The following is a 23,105-nucleotide window of genomic DNA, read 5'->3' as shown; positions in this document are numbered from 1 at the left end:
TTTCATTTCCAGTAGCGCAAGATTTGCATGGGTACCACTACTCTCAATCCAACTCTATACTTAACTGTCTAAACTGCCTGGCCAATTTCAGGTGCTTTCAAGTGGCAATCAGTAATCAACCCGCTAGCGTAGAAACCTTTTAATCCCTATAGAAGACAGTTTCCTCGCCAATTTAACTTGACTTTTGTCCAGAATATAGTCGTTTGTAAAAATAGCAATTTGCCTTTTGACCAACAGCAACTGCATTTTCATAGTCTTGTCGTATGTTGAAATACCAGGTTCAACAGTCAGCAGGTGTAAAAATGCTGGGAAAAACTTAGTGCAGCTTTGTCAGCAGCTTCCCAGACTTTTGAGAACAACTGTGCCGAGAACCACATCTTCCACACCCAGTGAAAATAAACCAAAACAGAGATCTTGCATGGGAGTTTGACAGTAGTGGGACACAGATGGAGTTTTTAGGTAGGAAACAATTCCAGGTACATAGATGATACATGAATACATGTTTGGGAAAGTTCTATGAATTGCAATGATAAGGCATGTGCAGTTTACTCTCTACCTCTTTCTATGACTTTAACTACCAACATCTCCCTAGCTGCTCAGCCTAAAATGAGACATTGTATTTGTATCTTCCTTGTTTTGAGCCATTTGTCAGAGACACTGAAAATATAATATTTATCAAGTAGCACTTTTACTAAGGAAAACTTTTATTTCAACTGTGCAATCAATCAGTATTTAGACAGCAGTTTCATAAACATTTGGCATTTAAACTTCTATTACTTTTTGGCATGACCTTGGGGTAGTATATAAACAACCCTGGAGAGGAAAAATGAACCAACACACTAGGTAACATTTACTAGAATGCTAGAAAAAGAAAAACAAATCCACATTATTAAACAAAATAGTTTTTAAAAGACATTAAAAAGTTACATTCAAATCAGGGCAAACATTAGCTTCCCTCACGCAATGGAATTCACAGAGCTGATCCCCTGAGACAAATATAAAATTAATACAATTCAGCTCCATCCTCCATTAGCCAGTCAGCCATTGCTGCCCTTAGAAGAAAATGGCACACAGAGTGAAAGGATCCAGAACACCACAATATGAGATACATACCTGGCTCCTACACTGGCAATTCATTCACAACTTTAAAAAAACCCAAAAGCCAAACAATCAAAAGCAACATTTGTATAAGTCAGTTTTTCATATACAGTCAGTCTTTACTGAAAACACACCAGGCAGATGCAATGTGGGTATATGCAACCACGAAAAGCTGAAAACTTCCAGGAGCACAGCTCACAATGGAACCAGAGGGCCCAACACAGCAAAACCTTAGCTATGTGTTTACATCCCTTTTGAGTCAATTAGGACAGTCTCAGTGTAAAGCTAGAGGAATTCCAAAGGAATAAACTTACTCACATTTGAGCCAAACTGAATTTGTGTTCTTTTCATATGGGCCTCTATTAACAGCGATTTGGTTTTGGACTTGTATTGAAGAATAGTATTTTTTGAAACACGTTCCAAAATATACAGTTACATTAAAAAATACATTTTTAACTTATGTTATTATAGAAAGGCGCTCTGTATTTCCTGCAGTCAAATTCCTCTGCTTTAGAAATTGCTTGCTATTCTGCTATTGCAGAGCTGCAGCTGCAGCAACTAGTAAGTGTGTAACAATCGTTCAAGCGAAGAACTACCTCTTTAGCAATTATTAGGTGTAATTCTGCTTTCAATTTTACCAGAATAACTTCAGCGAATTGATTTCTGTGAAGTAATATCAGTTACACCTGTGCAGCAATCTTAGCAGTTGGTGTGAATGAGATTTTTGGTTAAACATGAAGTGCCCTACAAAACCTGCCAACATTCCCCATGTTAGGAGAGGGACTTTCCCCTGCATGAACCTCATTCTGTAATGAACAAAATGAGCAAAAGCTGCTGGTCTTAGGGCTTACAAGTTTGCTCAGAGTAACACGTTACTGAGACCCAGCAGTCCATGGTAACTATTCTCAGGTTGCAGTAAATGGTAAGTCATTCAAGTTGACTTAAGTTTGCAAAGGAGAAGAGGTAAATTGATTTGAAGGCCAAGTGCAAGGTCCTGCACATGGGTCGGGGCAATCCCAAGCCCAACTAAGGCTGGGTGGAGAATGGATTGAGAACAGCCCTGAGAAGAAGGACTTGGGGGTGTTGGTAGACGAGAAGCTCAACATGAGCCAGCAGTGTGCGGCTGCAGACCACAAAGCCAACCGTATCCTGGGCTGCATCAAAAGCAGTGTGACCAGCAGGTCAAGGGAGATGATTCTGCTCCTCTACTCTGCTCTTGTGAGACCTCACCTGGAGTACTGCGTCCAGCTCTCGGGTCCCCAGTACAAGACAGACATGGAGCTGTTGGAGCGAGTCCAGAAGAGACGATGAAGCTGATCAGAGGGCTGGAGCACCTCTCCTGTGAGGACAGGCTGAGAGAGTTGGGGTTGTTCAGCCTGGAGAAGAGAAGGCTTCAGGGAGACCTTACTGCAGCCTTCCAGTACCTAAAGCTGGTACATTTTATCTGTCCAGACCATGCAAACTGAAATAAAAATTAATACTCCCATAGACTTAAAAAGAAACGGGATGAGGACTCTGATTTGAAAAAGGCAAATAAGATTTAGCTCATAGTCTAAAGCAAGGGAATGAAACCAAAGAGGGAATGAACTATGAAGAATAATTAAAAACAGGTTAAGAAATCTTTCAATACTCTTTTCTGTTAAAATCTCATAAGTTATACTGAAAATGCACAGCTAATATAGGAAATTATTTAAAGTGATATGTAGATTTTTCAAGCTTCTCTTAACAAAAGCAGAACTATTAAAAAACCACCAAAACATAAATCAGCTGCTAGGCCCTGTTCTACACAGCATACACATTCCTGTATCTCCTAGATAACTCCTGAAAGATGAGAATACCTTTTATATTTTAAATATGAAGAAAGTATGCAAGTGTAACTGTGGACAGATTGAGCATTTGGTTTTGGATCCAGGTCCTGCAGAACAGGCATTGCTGTTGCAACTGAAGGGCAGAGTCCTCACTTAGAAACACAATTAGCATCATAAGCCAGTTTCAAGGTTTCCTCTGAGTTTTGATGTTTTTCAGGTCACATCAACTGCAACATTTTTGCTTTCTTTTTAAAGTACAAGGGTTGCGTATACACTCATTACACCAGCCATGGCTCCTTAGATTTTAATACACTTAAACAAAATCAATTCACATAGTGTAACACTAAATTCCACATTTATGTTCATCTTCCAGAACATATTTAGTAAAATTCATAATTAAAAAATGATTTTTTTTCTCTAGGACCCAGTTTCTACAGACATGATCAAGAAAAAAATACTGGAAAACCTGAAACCATTCTGCCTGCTGTGTTCTGCCAGCTCTTTCTAGGCAAATGGAATGAACAAAGTTTACGTATGAAAAACTGATTTCCTTAGACAGTCGGAGGTATAAACTTTTAAGAAAATTAGTATCTGTAATATCACATCTATAATTACATGCATTGGCTTCCAGGGTATGAAGCACTTAAACTTTGAGCCCAATTTTGCACTGTTACAATCATGAAGGATTGAGTTCAATAGAGAAAGTATCAATTTCTACACAATTTTTCTGGAGATTCCTTTGCTTACATTGGTGGACTTTTCAATCATAAGACAAATTTCCTCTTACAAAATCTTGTGATGTATTAGTAATATAGGTCATTAATTTTGAGGAGAACATATTTGTTGTTCCGTAGTAATCATGACTATGTGACAAAGGGAAGCACATGAATGTAGACTGGGTTCTGGAGAAATGTATTATATTTGGTTAACATAAAAATAAAGAGAAAGAATAATTAAAATCTAACTAAGATTGCCTATATGCTGAGGTAACCTTAAAAATCTTTGGTTTTCTTTATTTGCTGATAAAAAGTACCTTAATAAAACATTAACTGATGAATAGACTTCTGGATGCACTGTTCTCTAACACACTGAATATTTTCATCTCTTTGGCTATTGAAGTTAGAGCATCTATATTAGACTGACAAATTTTATATGAAGTCTGTTTCTCTCAAATTATCCATGGGTTAAACTACAGAGTGGGTCTCTGGAAGAAAAAGTTTAGGATTTAAAGAAATGAAGGTCATAAAATTACATCCGATTATCAGTACTTACAGCAAACAAGTCTTTGGAGAAGCAAACAGTTACCATCTGCATATCTGCTCTTTCTGAAGGAAACTAACAAAAAAGGCTACTCTGAAAGATGAAGTGTGAAACTCCATGCTACAGTTACACATTCTTAATCTAGTTTTGATTAATTCACTTCACCTAACTAGAAACAGTACTCTGCTGTACACTAAACATTCTGCCTGACAAGACGAAAAATAAATCTTTGGTGAAAAGGTTTTCTTCAGCAAGTAGATAAAAACCTGTTCAAAAATATTTTTTTTAATACTGTATTGTTGATCAACTACATGCTGGAGAAAAAAAAATTACACTTGGAAGTCTTTGGAGATATCTGCTGGTATTATTATAACTTTCTTTAAAGGCTCTTGTAACAATAAGGTAGTTAAAATTGTAGAAGCATACAACTCATCTATGCAATCAACTACTACAATCAAGAAGCCCTATTGGTTTTTGTTAGTAACTACTTATACAATAAAATGTATTCAGCTCTGCAAACCTATAGCTTTTAACTAGTTCAATTATTTTTGGACAATATGCGGCTTCCTTCTCTTCTACAGAAAAGTCTTTGGTACAAGATTATTTTTAAAGCGTTTGAATCAACACTGTTATGAAAAGGTGAAAGTGTACTGTCTGGTTCAGAACTAGCAAACAGTTACAAGGTAAGGAACTACAGTAACTAAAGGCCAATTCATCCACACAAAACAGACAGAACAGTAGGGCTTATTGATGACTTCTGACCACCTTTTGATATGTGAGGAACAATGCAAAAGTCAGCCTGGCCTACCTTAAGGGTGACATCTTGGCTCCAGTAAAGTCAATGGGAGTTCTGACAGACTTAAATAGAGCCAGGAGTTCCTACAGTTGCTTTCTCACAACATTATATTTTAAACATTTCTTTTTAAAAGTAAAAACATATGCCTAATTTTTTTTTTTCTTTTCTTTCTTACTTTTTCTTTTAAGTAAAACAGGGAAAGAGGAGGAGTGGGGAAGAGGACTAGATATAGATACAGGCAAGTTTATAACATCAGATGATTCCAACCTCCTCCCTCTCCCCCTCTTTCCTACTAAAAAACAACACATGATACCCTGTCAGTTTGCTCCACGTTTCTGTGAGGCAGCTCAAAAGTAACAAACTGTTCCCTGAGTACAGGAAAAAACAACAACAACAACAAACCCCAAAAAACCACTAGAATAACTTTTAAAGGAGGTAGTATAAAACAGGAATTGCATGGGTTCAAGGCAGTAGCAGTACTCACCTCTTTCAACAGACTCTTCAACTAAAGCTCTGGCTTTATTTCTCATGGTAGCCTAATCCAAGTTTTAGATTAGCATGTGGGTAAAGTCACTCCCTGAGCTGAAATTCCTGGCTAACAGCATACTAGGCGAAGGCAAGGAGCAGGGTTGCATCCTAACAACAGCTCTTGAGACATACTACGATGCTAGCAGTGCTTATCAGCACTCAAAGCTGGGTAAAAATGAACTATAAACTCATGACACGGTTTACTTATAACATCTAAGAAGCATTTAAGGCATCTTTCTGTACTCCAAAGCAACTTTATGACTACTAAAAAGGCATAAGGCAAATCAGTAATTTCATAATATATAATGCAAGGCACCATTGCTAAGAAGTACTGTGATACTGGAATACTCAGCATTGTTATCTATTCCATAACTCTCAGACAGAGCCAAACTGTTTGGAAATGCTGAATACTTCTTCATTTTGCCATGCTTTTTAGCATTAACTGTCAATAAAGGGGCAACATTTGTCACTGAGGGGAATCCAACATGTCTGAGAGCCCTAAGGATATAGCATACATTCTGTCAGCAGCTGCTGGCACGAGTTTCTGGGGGCAAGGCACTGTCCTAGGCTTACTGGGCTCATGAGAAATCAAGAGGTACAAAAGATTTCATGTGGCTGTATATGTGGAAGCACCACCTCCAGTTTTCCCAGTTTTTAACATCCTCTATTTCAACCACATTAAATCCTTACATTTTATACTCTGAGGTTTCCTTCTTTTTAAAGACAGAGCTTCAGCTAAACAATCTTGTTCACCTACCTATACAACTCCCTGATCACTGAGTGCACACAGGTGCACACACACACGTTCTACACACAACTGAAAACAAACAAACAAACAGAAACCCAAAATAAAACAACACTACTAGGAAGTATCATCAGTTCCATAGCTGAGACCAACTAGAACACAAATGAGGTAAAGCAGTCGTCATTCAGAGTTCGCCTCTCGGCAAACTGAGGTAGATAATCAGCAAAAGGGTCAACAGCTTTCCCTTTGCTCCAGTGACATATTTTTAACTTTAGTCAGAAATCTTCACTGTCCTTTCACATTTGTTGACCACTGAACATTCAAAATGAGTGAGTTTTAAAAAACAAACAAAACTAACAAAATCAACAAACAACAAAAAAAAAAGAAAAAAAACATTCAACAGAAATGTGGGATCACCTGCTAGGTTAGTCAGGCTTTCCACAATAAAACTTTGGCTCCCTGTTCATTGTCCTTCGAACAGACATACGCTGCAAGAATGTCTGGCATGGCCCTAAGGACATCAGTTTTGCACCGCGGAGTGTATCTGAAGAGGTGAGGTAGGAGTCTGGTCAGTAGCGAACGACAGAGGAGACTCTGTGCAGTTACTTATGGCAGGGCTCATCATGTTCGTACCCAAGTCACTGCTAACAAAAAGACTGGTAGTGGGAGGGGTGGCACTTGTCACGGAGGAGAGGTGTATCTCATCATTGGACTCGTGAGAAAATCTTCCGGAGTCACCAGTCTCATGGCTTCCTTCACTGTTGGCCGAATGCTCCATATCGGCAACAATACTGAATGGCACCTGGAAATTAGACCGCTGGCTGGGAGACCTGGGGGAGTCATCCTCACTGATCAGCACAGTGGTGCCTGGCTGATACAGACACACCGCCTGGACAAATCTTCTCTGAGGCTACATAAAAAGCAGAGAGAAAAAGGTTGTTCAACCTCTGAACAGCTGAGCCATAATTTGAATTTTTACTGCATTTCCTATCTCCTACTCTACCAGAGTGCCTCTAACAGCATTGGCTTGGAAAAATCTGGGTTTTCCTACAGGAGGTCAAACAGAATCCATCTCAAGTCTTGCTCATGCTTTTCTCCGCCATAATAAATGAAATAATCCCTCTAGCTAAGCATGGCTAATCAAGAATGATTTCACTGGACAGACCTGAATGGTATTTTAAAAATATACTTGGTAGAGCTCTCTCCCATCCCTTCATGTATTCTTTAAGCATTACTCCTTGGGTGGTAGCAAATATTTTGCTTATAGAGGCATCAGAAATAAGCAGCTGCTTCTGGAAATATTTTGGAATATAAATTTACAACATGGATATTATGACTTCCTATTCCTTAAACACTGAAGAGCACAATACAAGTTACAATTCAGTAAACATTGGTTAGATGCCCTGTAGGTGCGAATTTGCATGATAGTGTTCAGGATTCGGTTTAACACTTCAGTTTTAAACTTATTTTTCTCATCCAAATAGCAAATGTGTCGAGAGCAACAATTTAAGAAGCCAAACAGTTGTAGCTCAGATTCTCAACTTCTTTACTTCTTTGGGTAAATAATTTAATTTCCCTCTTTTGGTTTCTCTTCAGCAAACAAAGCTTTAGCTGTAAGGGTAGGAGGGGATTATTTATATTTTAATATTATTTTTATTTATAAGTACATATTTAATTTGTATTTTTATTCATACAAAGTCTCTGCAGAGTAGTACTGTAGATGCTATGCATAGACCCAGTACACAGAAATCATTTTGCTCACAGAAAAAAAGGGCACAGGCAAGAAAGCAATCAGTTAACTGTAAAGAGTGACAATATCTGACAACTTAGGACAGAAAATTAAACTTCCATAAGACTTCAGTACAAGGTAGAGCACCATCAACCTTAACACAACTGAAACTATCCAGTTAACACTTCGACCACTAATTACGCTTTTCCATAAATAGAGCGCTACCTATCTTTCTTTGCACACACAGGGTATTACAGTAAAGATTGCGTGTCTCTGCCCATTAGACCAATTACCTCCTCGGTCTTCACCTTCTTAGTATCTTGGAAGAACAGCCACCTTTTCTTGCAGTTAGCCTTTGTGACAGGCCCATAGCTGTTAATAATCAGGTCAGATCCCCCCTAAAATAGAGGGAGACACAGACATTTATTTTAACAAACTAAATTTCTAAGGTATTTGAAAATGTTTTTCTATTCCTGCCTATTGGCTCCATACTGAAAAGGAAGACAAATGAAGTCTTAGTGCTCAGTCATGTTTTTGTGGTCTGGTCTTCATCTACCGCTCGAGACAAGTCAAGACCAGATCCACTAAATCTGGCAAGCCCACAGGCCAGACCCAACAGCTGTAATACGGCAAACACATGGCAAAATATTCCAGCCACCACTCTTGCTCTCCTACTTTGAATGTGACCATTCATAGACAGAGCATCTGTGCCTGTACTGGGGTCCATTTCCATTTCCCAGCTCTTACGTGTATCCTCAGGGAGCAGCTTCATTCAAGTTTGCAGTGTGTACAGAACAAGCCATAAATCAGTACGTCTGCATGTGAAAGTAAAGCCAATGTGGTTTTGTCACACTGGACTCTTGGACTGTGAGATTCTACACATCTACTGCTACACCCTGCCATCTAGATTAGTTTATAACGTGACCATATTCAAGCTTATAAAATGTAACATTGTCTTACCAGTAAATATACAGAAAAATATTTTCTTTATATCTGCTTAGTGTCATACTTGACTAGTTCAGCACTTACTGAACTAGGTGCTGACAAGGAGTGTCTCACCTATCTCTCTCCTTAGACTAGCAGAGGCCACCTAGCAGCCCGAAGTCTATGGAGCTTTTACCCCTTGATGCTGTGCCAGAGCCAACCTCTGCAATCTGCAGAATACGGTGTAAGACAAGTGTATTGAACCAGATCTCTAGCTGAACTTTAAGATAAGTCTTGAAAATTTGACTTGTGCTTGTCCCATTAAAAAAAACTGCTGTGGATTTGTAGTGTACATATTTTACTTTTGATATGGACTCAGATGTTATAGCAATGAATTCTAAAGAAAGATTTCTGGTTTGGGAGCGAGTAAAACTCACAGTACCTTAGCATCGATGAAACTGTTTCCCACTATCATTGGCAATAAGGATTCTTCATTCTCTGCAATTCCTTCAATACTCTTCTCGACCTCATTAGCACTGGCTAATGAGATGCTGGTATGTGACAGCTGGTCAGTGCTTTGCTGCACAGGTTTAGGAGCAGATGTTTTCCTACACAATGTTAAACAGGAATAAAATTGACCCACAGGAAGAAAATACAAAAAATCAAGGATAAACTTCAAAGCTATTATTAATCAAGTACTATTGGTATATTCTTGGCATTTACATTTTGTTATATGATACTCTTAACTCTCATGGAATTTTAATGTTACTGCTTGTGATGAAAATAACATCTGCTTCCAGTTAATCGTACACAGTAGGCTACAAGCTTATGGGCAGACAGGAATTGTCATGATTAGTAATATTATGTGGAGGAAGTAACCACTAACGATGTTAAGACCTTTCCACTATGCTACCCAGAGACTGCCTGCTAATCTGTATTTCTTCCTGCACGTATGCTAAAAAGCCCTGGTTACTAAGATATACTTTCAGACAGTTTTTAAATTTATTATTTCAAGTAACTTATATTTGTTCTGATCCCAAAGTTATGGGCAGAGTCACTGGGCCAGTTTACGCCCCATAGCAGCTGATGACAAGACAGACAGATGGTGGCTTGCACAACTGCAAAGAAATGACATCATGGAACAGCTTTTAGAGTTCCTCTTGTCCAGCAACACCAGATGGTCAAAGCCTTGCAAACCAGGTCTGGGCAGGCTGGAGGGTTAAGCAGGAGGAGCAGATGATGTAAAGCAGCATGCTTATCTGACTCAAAAGGGGTTTTTAATTTGGAAACATGCTTCATCCTTAGTCGTCAAAGTACCACTGACTCACTCTGTGGGTTCTTCCTTTTCATTGGAAAAGGGGCTAAGGTAGAGTAGGAAGGGCCAACAAAGTGCTTTGTTTCCACTGCTGGTAGCAATAGGTGAAGAGACAGAGTACTACAACAAACTTTGCACTCGTGGAGAAAAAGGCATGCCCCAAGAAACACTGCTTTGAGAAAGAGCTCAGTCCTCAAGAACAAAAACATACCTGGCTTTACTGCGATAAATTAAGATCAGGATGCAGATAAGGATGCAGATCAAGGCTATGCAAACCCCGACAACGATGCCAGTCATTGATTTCTGGTCCAGATGATAATAGTCAGAATAAGCTATAGCAAAATAGAAAGGCTTAGTAAATAAGAGTTATGCCCTGCTCCCTGTCAGGAAATTAATAGGGTTACAGTTACAACCACAGAGACAAATGCTTCCTTTTAATAAGACTTCCAGACCTTCTCTGTCATACATTTTGACACTTTTGAAAAACAAAACTTGTAGACCAGAGGAGTGTATACAGTCCTGTTGTGGGAGGGGAAGAAGGGCCTGCCCCACACCACAGCCTCTGTGGTGACCTACAACATGGGGCAGAGGAGCTCTCTCCAACCCCTTCCTTACAGGGTGCTACTAGATGACAAAGGGAAAAGGCTTGGAGAATTCCAGCACTGTCACCTAGGAGGGTTCACTTTGGTTTATGCTTTGACATCATATGTCTGTTAACTTAATCCTGAGGGCATGACTATTTGCTTATTTAGGTCTAAAACGGAACTGATTTCCAGGAAGGGAGAAAACCTGAGCAAGAAAAATCCCTGTGTTTTAATCACAATTCAATGTGTAGCAACAAGGAAAGGTTAAAATATCTACATACCTGAATAATTACTAGCTCTTGTCCGCCCAAATAGCTTTAAAATCTGTAACAAGTCACCACGATAAATCCTCTTCTATGTCACACAAAGACAATGTATTCTTCCATTCTTATATGGAGAAACCATTGATGTTACCTTAGTTTCTGCAAGGTAACACATAGTTTTCCACAAAGAGCTGCAGGTGGGGCTGACGACTTTGGTGAAAATATATGCTGGTGTATCACTGACTGACAGGTTGATTTGGGTTGCTGGAATACCGGGAGCCAGTGAATTCCAAGAAATTTATTTGAGATGCCATCTCATCTCTGCTGGTTCTGACTGACTCAGGGCTACTGGTGTCTCAGGCCAAACAAAGGACTTAAAGGAAGTGCCTTAGAAGAGTGACTGCAAAGTCGATATTGATGTAAAATTCCAAACAGTTATGTATTCTCATTTGAAAGGCAAAGTTCCAACTTTTAAGCAAAAGAGTAAACCAGTTCTGAGTTGAACTGAGATAAAAATTCCAAAATGGTTTCATTTAGAAGGAAACACTACACTGTTAGGACTGCCTCACGTAAAACAGAATGGTTTACCCAGAAAGCAGTTAGAAGCTAAAACAAATAGGGATCTTTTTTCCCAGTACTTGTGACAGTGGTAATCAAAACATTGCTACTAACTTGTGGAATCTCCTGAATCCAAGCGTTTAGGCCTCTGATTAGACTCTGATGTCTCCTTTGGCAAGACAGCAAGTTCTACTGCATTTGAGAAGGGTCCTTCTCCCACTTCATTGGAGGCTGCTATTTTGACCAAGTAGACATTTCCTGCTACAAGGTTTTCCAGCAAAGCCATGGTCATTGCTCCTATGAAAAGATTTGATAAACAGTTCCAGTCAGACAACATCTGTGGGAACAGACCGAGATTTAGACATCGGGACCTACGCTTTCTTTCCAATACCACCTCCACATTTTCTCTGAGGACTGTGATCACTTTCATATGTTCTAACCCGCATATACAGGGTACAGAATGAACAGCGGGGGTGCCCGCTCATCCCTTCTGTCCTTTTCCTCCATACTGCTTGAACACAGCACCCTGTAAAGTGCCAGGATAGTTCAAAACCAAGAGTCAAGTATTGGCTACGATACACAGCATACCAATCCTAAACCTAGTGCTAGCTGCATTTTAGTGTGATAGTGTTTATGTTGTGATCATATCTGTGAGGAGACACTCCAAGCATTAACTAGACTTTCAGGCACAGAAAGCAGAATGATAGACCTCTCTCACACACTAACCTGTGTGCCCCTCCTAGATCCACTGTACCATGAATGTGAAAGAAAATTATCATAACAAAATAATTCAGGTTCAGTTTATCAAATTTCAGTCTAGTTGGTAAAATGAACAGGACAGATTTGGAAAAGTACATTACACCACACCACACTTTTAAAATAAAATTAAATCCTATTTAGACCTGTGTAGGCTTCCTTGATTACTGTGCATCTAAGCTGTGCTGCTAAAAATATTACAGAAAATGTCTCTCTCACATGCTAAGGATTCATTTCCTAAAGTCCCCGAAGGCAGGAAAAACAGATTAAGAACATAAATAGGATTCACTTGCATCGTCCTCAGACGGCAAAACTCCTATCAAAGTCAATGAGAGCTTTGCCTGTCCAGGGACTGCAGACTGCTGCTTAAAATTCCAATTCCTTTCTCAAATGCCCATGTTTCTTCTTACCATAGAAATATATAGCTTTTCTTTCCCTAAATAGTGGCAGTTACAGAACCAAATCTATCCCTTGTTCTCTTTCACATATTCCATTCACTTTCTCAGACTTAAGTCTAAATTTCAACCTTTCAAATCAGTTTCAGAAGTCAGAATTTATAGTATCATGGGAGCATATAAAATGTAAGGTTATTTTGTTGACAGAAAAGATTATACATTTGGCAAACGGGAAGCTACTTCAAAAGCTATTTCAGCTCTTCCATAAAAAACACCCATTAGCTGAAAGCATTTGAAGTAAAATGTGAGGTATCTGTAACCAAAGGAGCTGTAATATTTAGCACCAGCAAGGGCGAAAGGTCACGTTTCAATATTACAGGCTCTTTCCCACCAGCTCCTTTCAAATCTGCTGCATTGCCAAAGCAAGTAAGCGCTTTGTACTGATTTACTGCACGCCAAGTGTGTAAAGGCTGTAACTTCTGATCCACTTGAAGAGAACTAGGAAGAGGGGGGAGGTGGCTGGAAGATAACTCACATCACGAATCAGCAACAAACTGCAGCTATATTTTCTAATTCTGCCATGGCTAGCACAAGCTCAGTCAAATTAGAGGGTTTTGTTTTTTAAGTTGGTGGATTGTTAGACATAACACCAACTTTAGGCATAACCTAAAGCCCATGCTAGAACTTTTATAGGTGGTAGGGTTGGTTTGTGGTTTTTTGTTTTGGTTTGGTGGGGTTTTTTAAATCTTTTTATTTGGGGCCATGTCTTTCAAGGTATGGGAAAGGAATGGGGTTAAGATTTCAAAAATCTTCTGCAGAAGAAGGTTAGTACCAAGACAAAACAATGCTATTGCATAGTGTTAGCTGATCTTATCAGAATAAATGCATTAAAACCCCCAAACCCTGCTTCTACCTCAAATCACCTATGAAAGGACTGTCACAGGACTATCACAGTATTTGCCCAATTTTACCTCTACATACACATTTTCTTCCACAGGCCTTTTCAACTGTACTTTAACTAAGAGCATTACAGATTGTCCTAACGTGTCAAGATGCCAGAGTTCCATGCCATGCCTCAAACCCTAATACATCTGTCAAAATACAAAATTAGTGACTCTAACATTGATGGACATAGTAATACGCTGAGATTTATAGCTATCCATTTGCTCATTCCCTCCAATACTTTCACTATGGGAACACATGAAAATGTTTAGTTATTGCCATACCCTCATCCAAAATATCTATGGTAAAATACTATTTGGGATGCTGTTCAGTTTCACAGTCATGGCTGAGCTGAAGTATATACTTGAAAGCAATTTAGCCACTTTGCTGCGTACAACAAATACAGCATATCGTCACCAGAATGACAAGATTTATTCTTCCAATATAAGCTCTCGGTGAATTTAAATCCACGGGGGTTTTTAGTGAGAAAAAATTAATATTAAATTTGTCCTTTAATATTACAACTTTACATCACTGTTTCTTTCAACAATTTAATGGGACAACTTTATATCACTGTTTCTTTGAACAATTTCAATAGCAAAAAAACATGGGCTCAATGTTCCCCCTGTAGTTAGACCTCATTGATATTTCTGAGACTAGTTATTTTTCAAAAATTTTGCTTAAGATTAACAGTAATTTCACCATTACTCTTCAGAGCTGAGCATTCTATTTGAGGCCAGCCTGACAAATGCCTTTCTGCCCCAGCAAAGACAAAGCGGCATTGCCACCTTTCAAAATGGCTGTTGGTCCTTCGTCCTCTCTTCAGGAGCAGCACAAAGGAAAACCATCATCTTTGAACTAAAGCAGCTTGCTCACTCTGATGGCGAAACAAATTGTTTCACTCACTAAGTTTTATGAATTTTCTCCACAGAAAATTTAAAGCCTCACTCTCTGCTGACAACTAAGCTTTCAGCCGTGAAACAAGACAGAACAACAAAATAGTAACTCTTCCCAGGCAATCCTCTTAAATAAACTACTCAAGCACATGACTTTACTCTGTAACACCGAGCTTCCCTCTCTGGTTTAATGTATTATTAGAACATTATCTATTCAGAACTGCCTCTGCCTATTTTAAATACCAACTGAACAGTAAATGCCTTTTTCTTCTTTTCTGGCTGTAGTAGAAATCTGGTCTTGATACAGCTCTTCAAATCGTAGTAGTATTCTGGAAAGTGCCTATAAAAATTTAGACTGTATCTACATCTAATCACAAAGGTGTGACTACAGTTCATATCACCATACGTGAATTAGTGTTAGATTAGCTAGCTGGGGCTCAGCAGTACAATTCAGCCAGAGAGCTAAAATGAACTTGCAGAGCAATTTACTGGGAGCAGGGGAAAGTTCATTAAGCAAAGTGAGCTAACTGGATTGGCAGTGATCGAAAGAAACATATAAACCACACAGCCACATTTATAAATTTATTTCTAGAGAGCAAGGCATCTCTGAGACTTCAGATTTGAAAGAGTGCATTTACAAAATGAAACCATCACAATCATGGTTATAACAGAACTAAGATGGATGTAACTGGACTTAGGAGACATTTTGGTTCACATGCCCTCCCCCCTCACCTTCTGAGTGTTAATTGGCTTTTAATACATTTTCATCACAACCACGGGACTAATTCTAAACTAATTACAACTTCCATGAGAACATTTATGTGAATTTCTTTCTTATTGTAGTCCAAGGGAGCTGAAAGTAACAAAGCATCGTATAAGTAGTATCATTGTTTGTCCAGTGCACTGGTTTATGATTTTCGTTTACCTTCTCTGTGCAACACTTGCCATTCCCCAGCAATCCAAGACTTCCTAGATGCATAGAGGATAGTGTATCTTGTAACAACTGTTTCAGGACCATCAGGTGGCTTCCAGGAAACCAAAGCAGTATCATCCTCTATCAAAGTCACCTTCACTCCTACTGGAGGGCCAGATGGTGCTGTGAGAACAGTAACACAATGCTATTAGGCTAACCTAATTTACATGCAATTAAATTGCTCAGAAACTGATGTGCAGACCTAATGGCTACTGCTACATCCCAGACAAACAACATCTAAACAAACACATACTCACTGCTCCTCAAGAGAAACTCTCCTGTTAACTCTGATCTGGTCAATAGCTTAGATTTTGTAAAAGAAAATTTCATATTTTTCCTTCAACTCTAGAAGGAAACAGTTAATGACAAAACCCCACATCATTACCCTGTGAACAGGTACATCCCAAGCATTGCAATGCTGAGAACATGAAACTAAAGTGTTTGATTTTCACTGACCAAGCTGACAAAAAAGCAAACCAGCAGCTAGGGCAGTAGATGGGTAATATTCTTAGTTTCTAAAATTTCCAGGTTTTAAAATATATTCTCATAATGCCTATGAATCAACCATGCCTCTTCAATACATTTTTTTTTTTTTTATTCAAGCTATTTCCATTCAGTGGTTGCTAATGGTGTAAGTATATCACATTTTATATACAAATCATTGCTGATTTTAGGTAGATTTTGAGAAAGAATTTCACAGTTCGAAAACACGGATTTTCCTGACAGCATTTTTCTCTCTCTCAGCAAGAAGATCAGTATCTGTATCTCAGGGGAAAGTATTTCTCTCTCTCCTACAGACAGCTTAAAATTAGTAAGCAATTTTTCAGGCCATTTGGTTTACAGAGCTTTCTTTTTAGAACCACGTGGTCCTCTCCCAGTGCCTTACCTTCTGGAAGGGTAGTATGGTAGACTACTGGACTCCAGGGACTGGAGAGCTGGTCCACATGCAGCCGAACTGCAAATTCATACATGGTTTTTGGCTCAAGACCTTGAACTAACATGTGAGTCTCTGACCTGTACAGATGAAGGAATAAAATAAATTTAACAGCAGCAGTTAGCTCGAAGATCCCAAACTCAAATGATATCTCTTAGTCGCTGTAAGTAGATTCTCACTGTCAGTTCAACACAAGACAAACCAGTTCAAGTCCAGACACATGGTCCATCTGTGCTGTCTATCTGAAAATCTAATTGTACTAACCGTGGAGCTCCCTGGAGGATCTTATGTCTGCTGCCAGTTGACTTGAGCTCAAGTTTTTATAAAGGTTGTTTGGACGGGTGATGCACAAGCAGGTCCAAGAATATTATACCAGATCTCCAGTAGGTATCCCAACCTCAGCTCTTTCCCCATTCGTCCACAGGATGCTATGCTTCAAGCTGGAGTAACACTTAAACTACAACCAGCACCGCAGCTGAAAAGGGATGTGCTCTTGGCTCCATCAGCTGTTCCTGGATCTGCTTCTCAGTTCACAGAATAGACATAGGCTATATGTGCAGCTTCCCCTTCCACTTATGACCTCTATCACCTCCTGTTTAGGGGATCTCTGTGGAATATGCATGTTCCCTACTTATCTTGTAGTCATATTTGGTAATTTATCAATTGTAAAATCGATTCTATTTATTGTAATATGGCAATTTACTATTTGATCACAAAGTCAGTTGTAGACATTCTGCTTTATTTTGATTCGGGGGGTTGGGGGGAAGGCAGAAGAAAGTCTTTCATATACACCAGGGTTAATTCTGGGTGGTAATACCTAAGTCAAGATTAAATCTCAATTTAAAATGGTGTTACTCTACAGACATTGCTTTATTAAATCTCATTTAGTATTTTCATCTTCCATACTGCAAAGGCAGCCACCAATATTTGCAATAATTTCATCCTATACAAAAAGTAGCATTCACTGCTATGCTCCATATCGACACTGAGAATTTTACATGGTGATTATAATGTGTCTAATCGTTAAGTCAGGAGTTATACAGCAGGGGATGTGTTCTTTGAAGAGAAAACCATCAATATTAGGATGGAAACTATCTTTTAAGACAGCATTTTTCTTATTTAGAAGGCTTGAGTAAACCTAAGTATTGAGGGAGCTACGAACACTTGCATTCCCTCAACAGCACCAAGGCCCCCAGCATATGCACTCACAATGGAGCTAAGTCTTCTGCTCCCATACCACCTGGGCAGAGAGTTGAACACCAAGCCCAGGCAGAATTTCTTCCCTGTTCTGCCATTCTGCGGCTCATGCATTGCTTCTTTGAAAAGTAAGCTGTAGTTCCTGCTCAGCCTCTCCTGGCAGGGTGCCACACACACAGGAACGTGACTTTCCCACAATAATATGCTCAACCCTTCAAAACTCAGAAATTCTTGTTTCCAGTTTTAAAATCAGACACTGGGCTAAGTCCCATCTTTGCCCAGACAAGCTACCTATAAAATAGGTAATCTTTTTTGTTTGATTGAAGAAGAGCTTAAAATTAAATTCAACTTAGCTAAAAAGCCATTAAAAATTCAAGAGCTCGTCCAGGGATCTATCACAAGGATGACAGATAGAGAAGCTGTTCTACAAACACATCTTAAATAACCCAAGAAACAGAACTGGGCAAAACACACAGTCCTCTGAGGGAAACAGAAGTTGTTACAGTAAAGAGGCAATTAAGAGAGGGCAGGAAGGGTAGACACTGAGTGGGAAGGATCTGGAAATGGGAAACCAAGACTCATTAGTAGCGCTGCACTTACGTTTGAAGGTATAGAACCAGAGAAGCATTCTGCAGCCCCACTGGGTTGCAGCGGATTGTGTAGTTAATGACTTGCGCAGATGTAAAGGCAGGCTTTCCCCAGTGAAGGTAGATAGAAGATGAAGTGTTAGCTTTGGCATAGAGGTGGTGAGGGGGTGGTGGTGGCGGCACCATGCGATCACGGACAGCTGTTTAAAACAAAAAAGGAGCAAGAATTATTTAATGAACTGTATACAGATACTGGTAAGATTAAGAGACAGGTCTGAGCCCACAGGTTTAGATTCAAATCTGTCCCTACTCAGCACTACCTGGTATTCAGACTCGAGAATCTGGTTCAAGCTATTAAGGATCTCTCCCAGCCCAATACATGTCACATATTACTTCTGTAGTCCCACTTGTTTAAGTCAAAAACAAAATAAAAACTATAAACATGGAGAAGGGAGAGAAATAAATCTCTCATAAGATACATGATACGTCACTGGTTAGATGATGCAGACAATCCAAGAGGGAAGCAAAATGTGCTTGGTAGCTATCTTGTTTCCTCAGCTGCAGTACATAAACACAGGAGACTGTCTCAGTTGCAGGATGACTAGGATAGTATTTGTCGCAGATATGATATTTCTGGTTCTCTGTTTTACACAGAATTAATTGATTATTTATAGGTTAAAACCACAGAGCTGCTGGGACCTTGAAACAGCTCAGCTCTTAATAAATTCTTCATGCACCTACAACACTTACAGACACATCCTGGAGTGCTGACTGTTTGGTCTGCCTGGTAACCTTCTTCCATACTGTTGTACGCCAGCAGCCTTACATGATACTTTCTTCTAGGATCTGCACGAAGAGAAAAGGAACTGTTAGACTCAAGCAAAAAAAATAAGGATTTTCAGACTTCTACAGATAACTTGATTCTCCTGCAAGTTTGGTTCAAAACTTGTCTGCTGCAATCAGCAGACTGATGAATGGGCTGGATGCCTGGAAGCCTGATTTTTCTCCAGCCCTGCAAATTTCCCTGAATTGTTACCCACATTGCACTACAATGAGTCACATATCTCCCAGTCTTGTTTCCAATAGCCTGAAACAGAAGTTTGTAACAGAAATCAGCAGGAGTAGGATAAGTACCACATTTCTATCTGTAACAAAATCACACCTTCACAGCTACAGAGCTAGATTTCATAGTATTATTCAGCATATTGAAAGTGCTTTCAGTCTATAATAATGATTTGTTAAAACAAATAGCATGAGAACCACAGAAACCAACATTTATTTCTGGATAAGCAGGCTGTAATGAAGCAGAGTAATCAAAGCAAAGGCAGGAAGACAGGACCCAGCAAAGAAAGGGGAGATGTGTTGGTTCTAGGTTCCTAGAGGAAATAGATACGCTGTGAAACAACAGAAATTGTTAATAATGCCTTTGACTCACAACTTTCACTTCCACGTGTTTTCTCGAAAGCTGGTTCTGGTGTTCTTAGAGGATCACTGTTTCTAGCCTGAAGGGTTCCCCTATTTCCCTTTCTTCTAGCAACGTCTTTGGGTACCCATATTGCATATTGCAGTTTGCTGCTTCTCTGTTAGGGATACGCTGGCCTTGATCCAAGTGAAAAATTACTACAGAGAAATGAGTTAGGAAGGGGCCTCGAGCCTTCTGTAAGTGGAGATGGTGCGGGGTACCCGCAGGTGGTTAAGAGTGCAGACCACCGGGATGGCTGCACTGCTGCTCTGCAGCGTACTCCCTTGCGATGGCATTTGCAACAAATCCCTTCCATGCAATGATGATTTGCAAGGTGGCAGCGCTTGCTACTAGTACATACGAGCTCTTCTGGGTTCAGCTACGCTTCAGCGCAGTACTGATGTAGATATTAGGACATGTTTCTCTTCTCTTGTCATGAACCTATTTCTTTCTATGAAGGTTTTTTCAGAAGGTCTAGACAAATGTTATGCAACTGTACTGATCTTGTTTATGTCTTTTTTCCTTGCCCTAAAATACCATAATATTATCCCTTCTCAAAATAAGTTCTCCTCTTTCTCATTTTAGCTGAGATTTGACATGGCCTCTGTCACGAAATAAACAGGAACAGAAATCCCTGACATTTCTTCACCACAAATAGGACTTTTGTTTACATCAGATCGTTAGCTCCCTCTGCAGTCTCTGCACCAGCAATACAATCTTAACAACTTGATTTGATGGTTCCATAAAGATGGCATAGTAACTCACCATAATGCATTTTGTAAAAATCTTTTCATATTTATTTTGAAATAGACAAACTTTTTGTGCTTTAAAGGAGATATCGCTAGGTAGAGTTTACATCTCTATATATTTTTATCTTTCAAAGACTATTTTACCAAAATCTAAATATAGGTATAAAGGAAAAGGGGCTCTTAAATGTGGATTAAAGTATTTCTGTGATGTGTTTAACATTAACAGTAGAATTGGCAAGAGGAGCCCATTCCTATTTTTCAAATAAGACTCTCACATCACAAGTAAACAATAAAAATTAAAAAAAGTAAAAAATGAGGTTTTGTTTTTTAAACTACAGTAAAATTCTCATTTGCTTTGAAGTTGTTTTTTTTTCAAAATTTACAATATCACTTTAACAACAGAGGATGTCAGTTGTTCTAGCCAACACATTAATCAGAGAAAAGGAGGAGATGGACACACACAGAATAATCTTAAGTATGTGATAAAAAGAAAATATGGAATTTTAATATTGAAAATTCAGAAAGATAGTAAGATATTATATACAAATCATTGCAATCTCTTAAAAATCTGTAAAAAAACCCAAAAGACATGTGAAGGAAAGGTGCATTTAAAAACACTGAGTCCAACTAAAAGGATAACTGCACTTTAAAAATACCAAGTGATTTGAATACACCAAAATCAAGTTATAGCGACTTCTTGAGCGAATTACAGCATGTATCTCAGAAAAGCAGAAATATGTACCTTCCCAGGCTTCTTAACTTCTGGTAGGAACACATATATTTAGCACATAAATGAAATATTAAAAAATAAAGTCAAAATTCAAAAGAGGGGCCATCGAGACATCTTTAATATCTCATTGGGATTGTGCTTTGTTCTAATAATCAATTCTCCCATCCATTGTTAGACAAAACTTGAATTCAGGTACTATTTAGCAGACCCTTGAACAGATTCCACGTAAACAGGCAGCATCCAGCTGGCCAAGTGTCACAGTCTATCTTTTTCTTTACAAGTTCCTGCAGAAGAGACCCCTGCTGCATTTCCGCAAGACACAGGATGACAGACACCACAATTTATCATCCTGCCGAGCACCTTCAAAAACTCTGTGCCCTTTGAAAGTGGTCACCCAGAACTGATCATCTTCACTGTGAAATGAAGAATAGCTAAGGTCTAGTGCCCTGCTGAGCTGAATGAAGAGCCTGTGAGGTCTGTTTATCCTCATTGCCTTTTTTTTTTTCTCTCTAAAAAAAAGTTTTCAAAAAAACCCACCACCCTGAATTCCTCATTAACACTTGATTGGGGAGGAGAAGAATAATAATGGAATGTGGAAGAAAGGCAAAAATCTAACTCCCACCAAAAAAAAAATTCAAATGTCTGAGAAAAACAGATTTTTTTTTTAATCTTAAAGTTTCTTTAACACTCCACATTTAGAAAAAGCACAATGTTGAACACCATTCATCTTACTCTTGTGTAATGCAGGAAGTTTCAAAAAGAATTGTTTTTCTATAGAAGAACCTGTTTAAAAATAAAGTCTCTCAACTAGACTCTGCCATCTAAAAACCCAGGTTATTTCCCACTTCAGGACATCATGGTTCAACTGGTAGCAAAGCTAGTTCAACCCCAAAGCGATGTCAGAATTTTTAAGCACTCACACATTACTGCTTCTATGGTTAAAAAACCATCTGCTGTCTGTAATTGAAACAGCAACTGATAAAGGCTGCATTATGTAGTGGCCTAGAAAAGCCTAAATGTTATAGTAATCTAAAAAGGAGAATATAAAAGAATTTAAAAGACAGCATACTCAGCAGCGAAAGAAATTGATGTGAAACTTGCTTCACAGATTACATGTATACCATTAGCAAAGACCAATGCAAAGTACTTGCTGAGATGCTGTTCTGTGGTGATCATAGCGTCACCGTATGCAAACCAAGATAACCAATAGTCAAAGATCTGCCTCCAGTTCCAACAGACACTTGCACACTATTTGTTTTAGGAAGTGGTGGGAAATATTATTTTGTCTGAAGTAGCCTCTGTTTAGAATATTTTTAACAATTGTTAGTTTTGTTTGCGGATTTATGATGTGATTTACTCCTCAATAGCAACCCCAGTACAAACTTGGCATAAACACTTTCATCTGTTCATCAGCTGGATCAAACATTGAAAGCCAGACATATCCTTAGAGAGAAAACAGACTGCAGGAGCTTTCTTATCTTTAACCAGCATAGGTACCCTGAACAGTTTACCCATAAATCATTGATAAAAGATTGGGGATAGCATGGCCACCTGGGGGGCTGGCAGTCTCAAATTTAGTGTATGCCATCCATGCACATTATACAGCAACAGGAGGCTCAAGAGGCTCAGAAATCAGGGAAGTGAGTATTGAGGCCATCAGTCATGCTCATAACAGACCCAAGAGTAACACATCCTTCCACAGATCACTGCTATTCAGAAGCAAATTAGGTGCAGTGATTTACTCAGCCCGTTCAACACATAAATTCAGTTTAAGTAAAAAAACCTCCCATCAAGATTTCACCTCTGCATTTTCAAAATTTCTCTGAACAGCCTGGTAACACTGAGTCATTTCAATTAATTCTCTTGCAATTGCCAG

General features: G+C 38.9%; 1 protein-coding gene across 1 annotated transcript in view; it reads right to left on the bottom strand.

The window, feature by feature from the left end:
• Positions 1-671: 671 nt before the first annotated feature.
• PRTG (protogenin) overlaps positions 672-23,105 on the bottom strand; it is a 94,824-nt gene continuing 72,390 nt past the window's right edge. Inside the window, exons 12-20 of the mRNA XM_075763882.1 lie at positions 19,039-19,134; positions 18,302-18,488; positions 16,457-16,584; positions 15,523-15,693; positions 11,723-11,905; positions 10,415-10,535; positions 9,331-9,496; positions 8,258-8,362; positions 672-7,145 (exon numbers count right to left, since the gene is read on the bottom strand). Of these exons, the coding sequence (XP_075619997.1) occupies positions 6,756-7,145; positions 8,258-8,362; positions 9,331-9,496; positions 10,415-10,535; positions 11,723-11,905; positions 15,523-15,693; positions 16,457-16,584; positions 18,302-18,488; positions 19,039-19,134 (1,547 nt within the window). The 3' untranslated portion in view covers positions 672-6,755. The remainder of the gene's footprint in view (positions 7,146-8,257; positions 8,363-9,330; positions 9,497-10,414; positions 10,536-11,722; positions 11,906-15,522; positions 15,694-16,456; positions 16,585-18,301; positions 18,489-19,038; positions 19,135-23,105) is intronic.

The sequence above is a fragment of the Balearica regulorum genome, chromosome 12, assembly GCF_011004875.1.
Source record: "Balearica regulorum gibbericeps isolate bBalReg1 chromosome 12, bBalReg1.pri, whole genome shotgun sequence".
Taxonomy (NCBI): domain Eukaryota; kingdom Metazoa; phylum Chordata; class Aves; order Gruiformes; family Gruidae; genus Balearica; species Balearica regulorum.
Note: the sequence above shows the minus strand (reverse complement) of the source record. Positions and strands in the feature narration are given on the sequence as shown.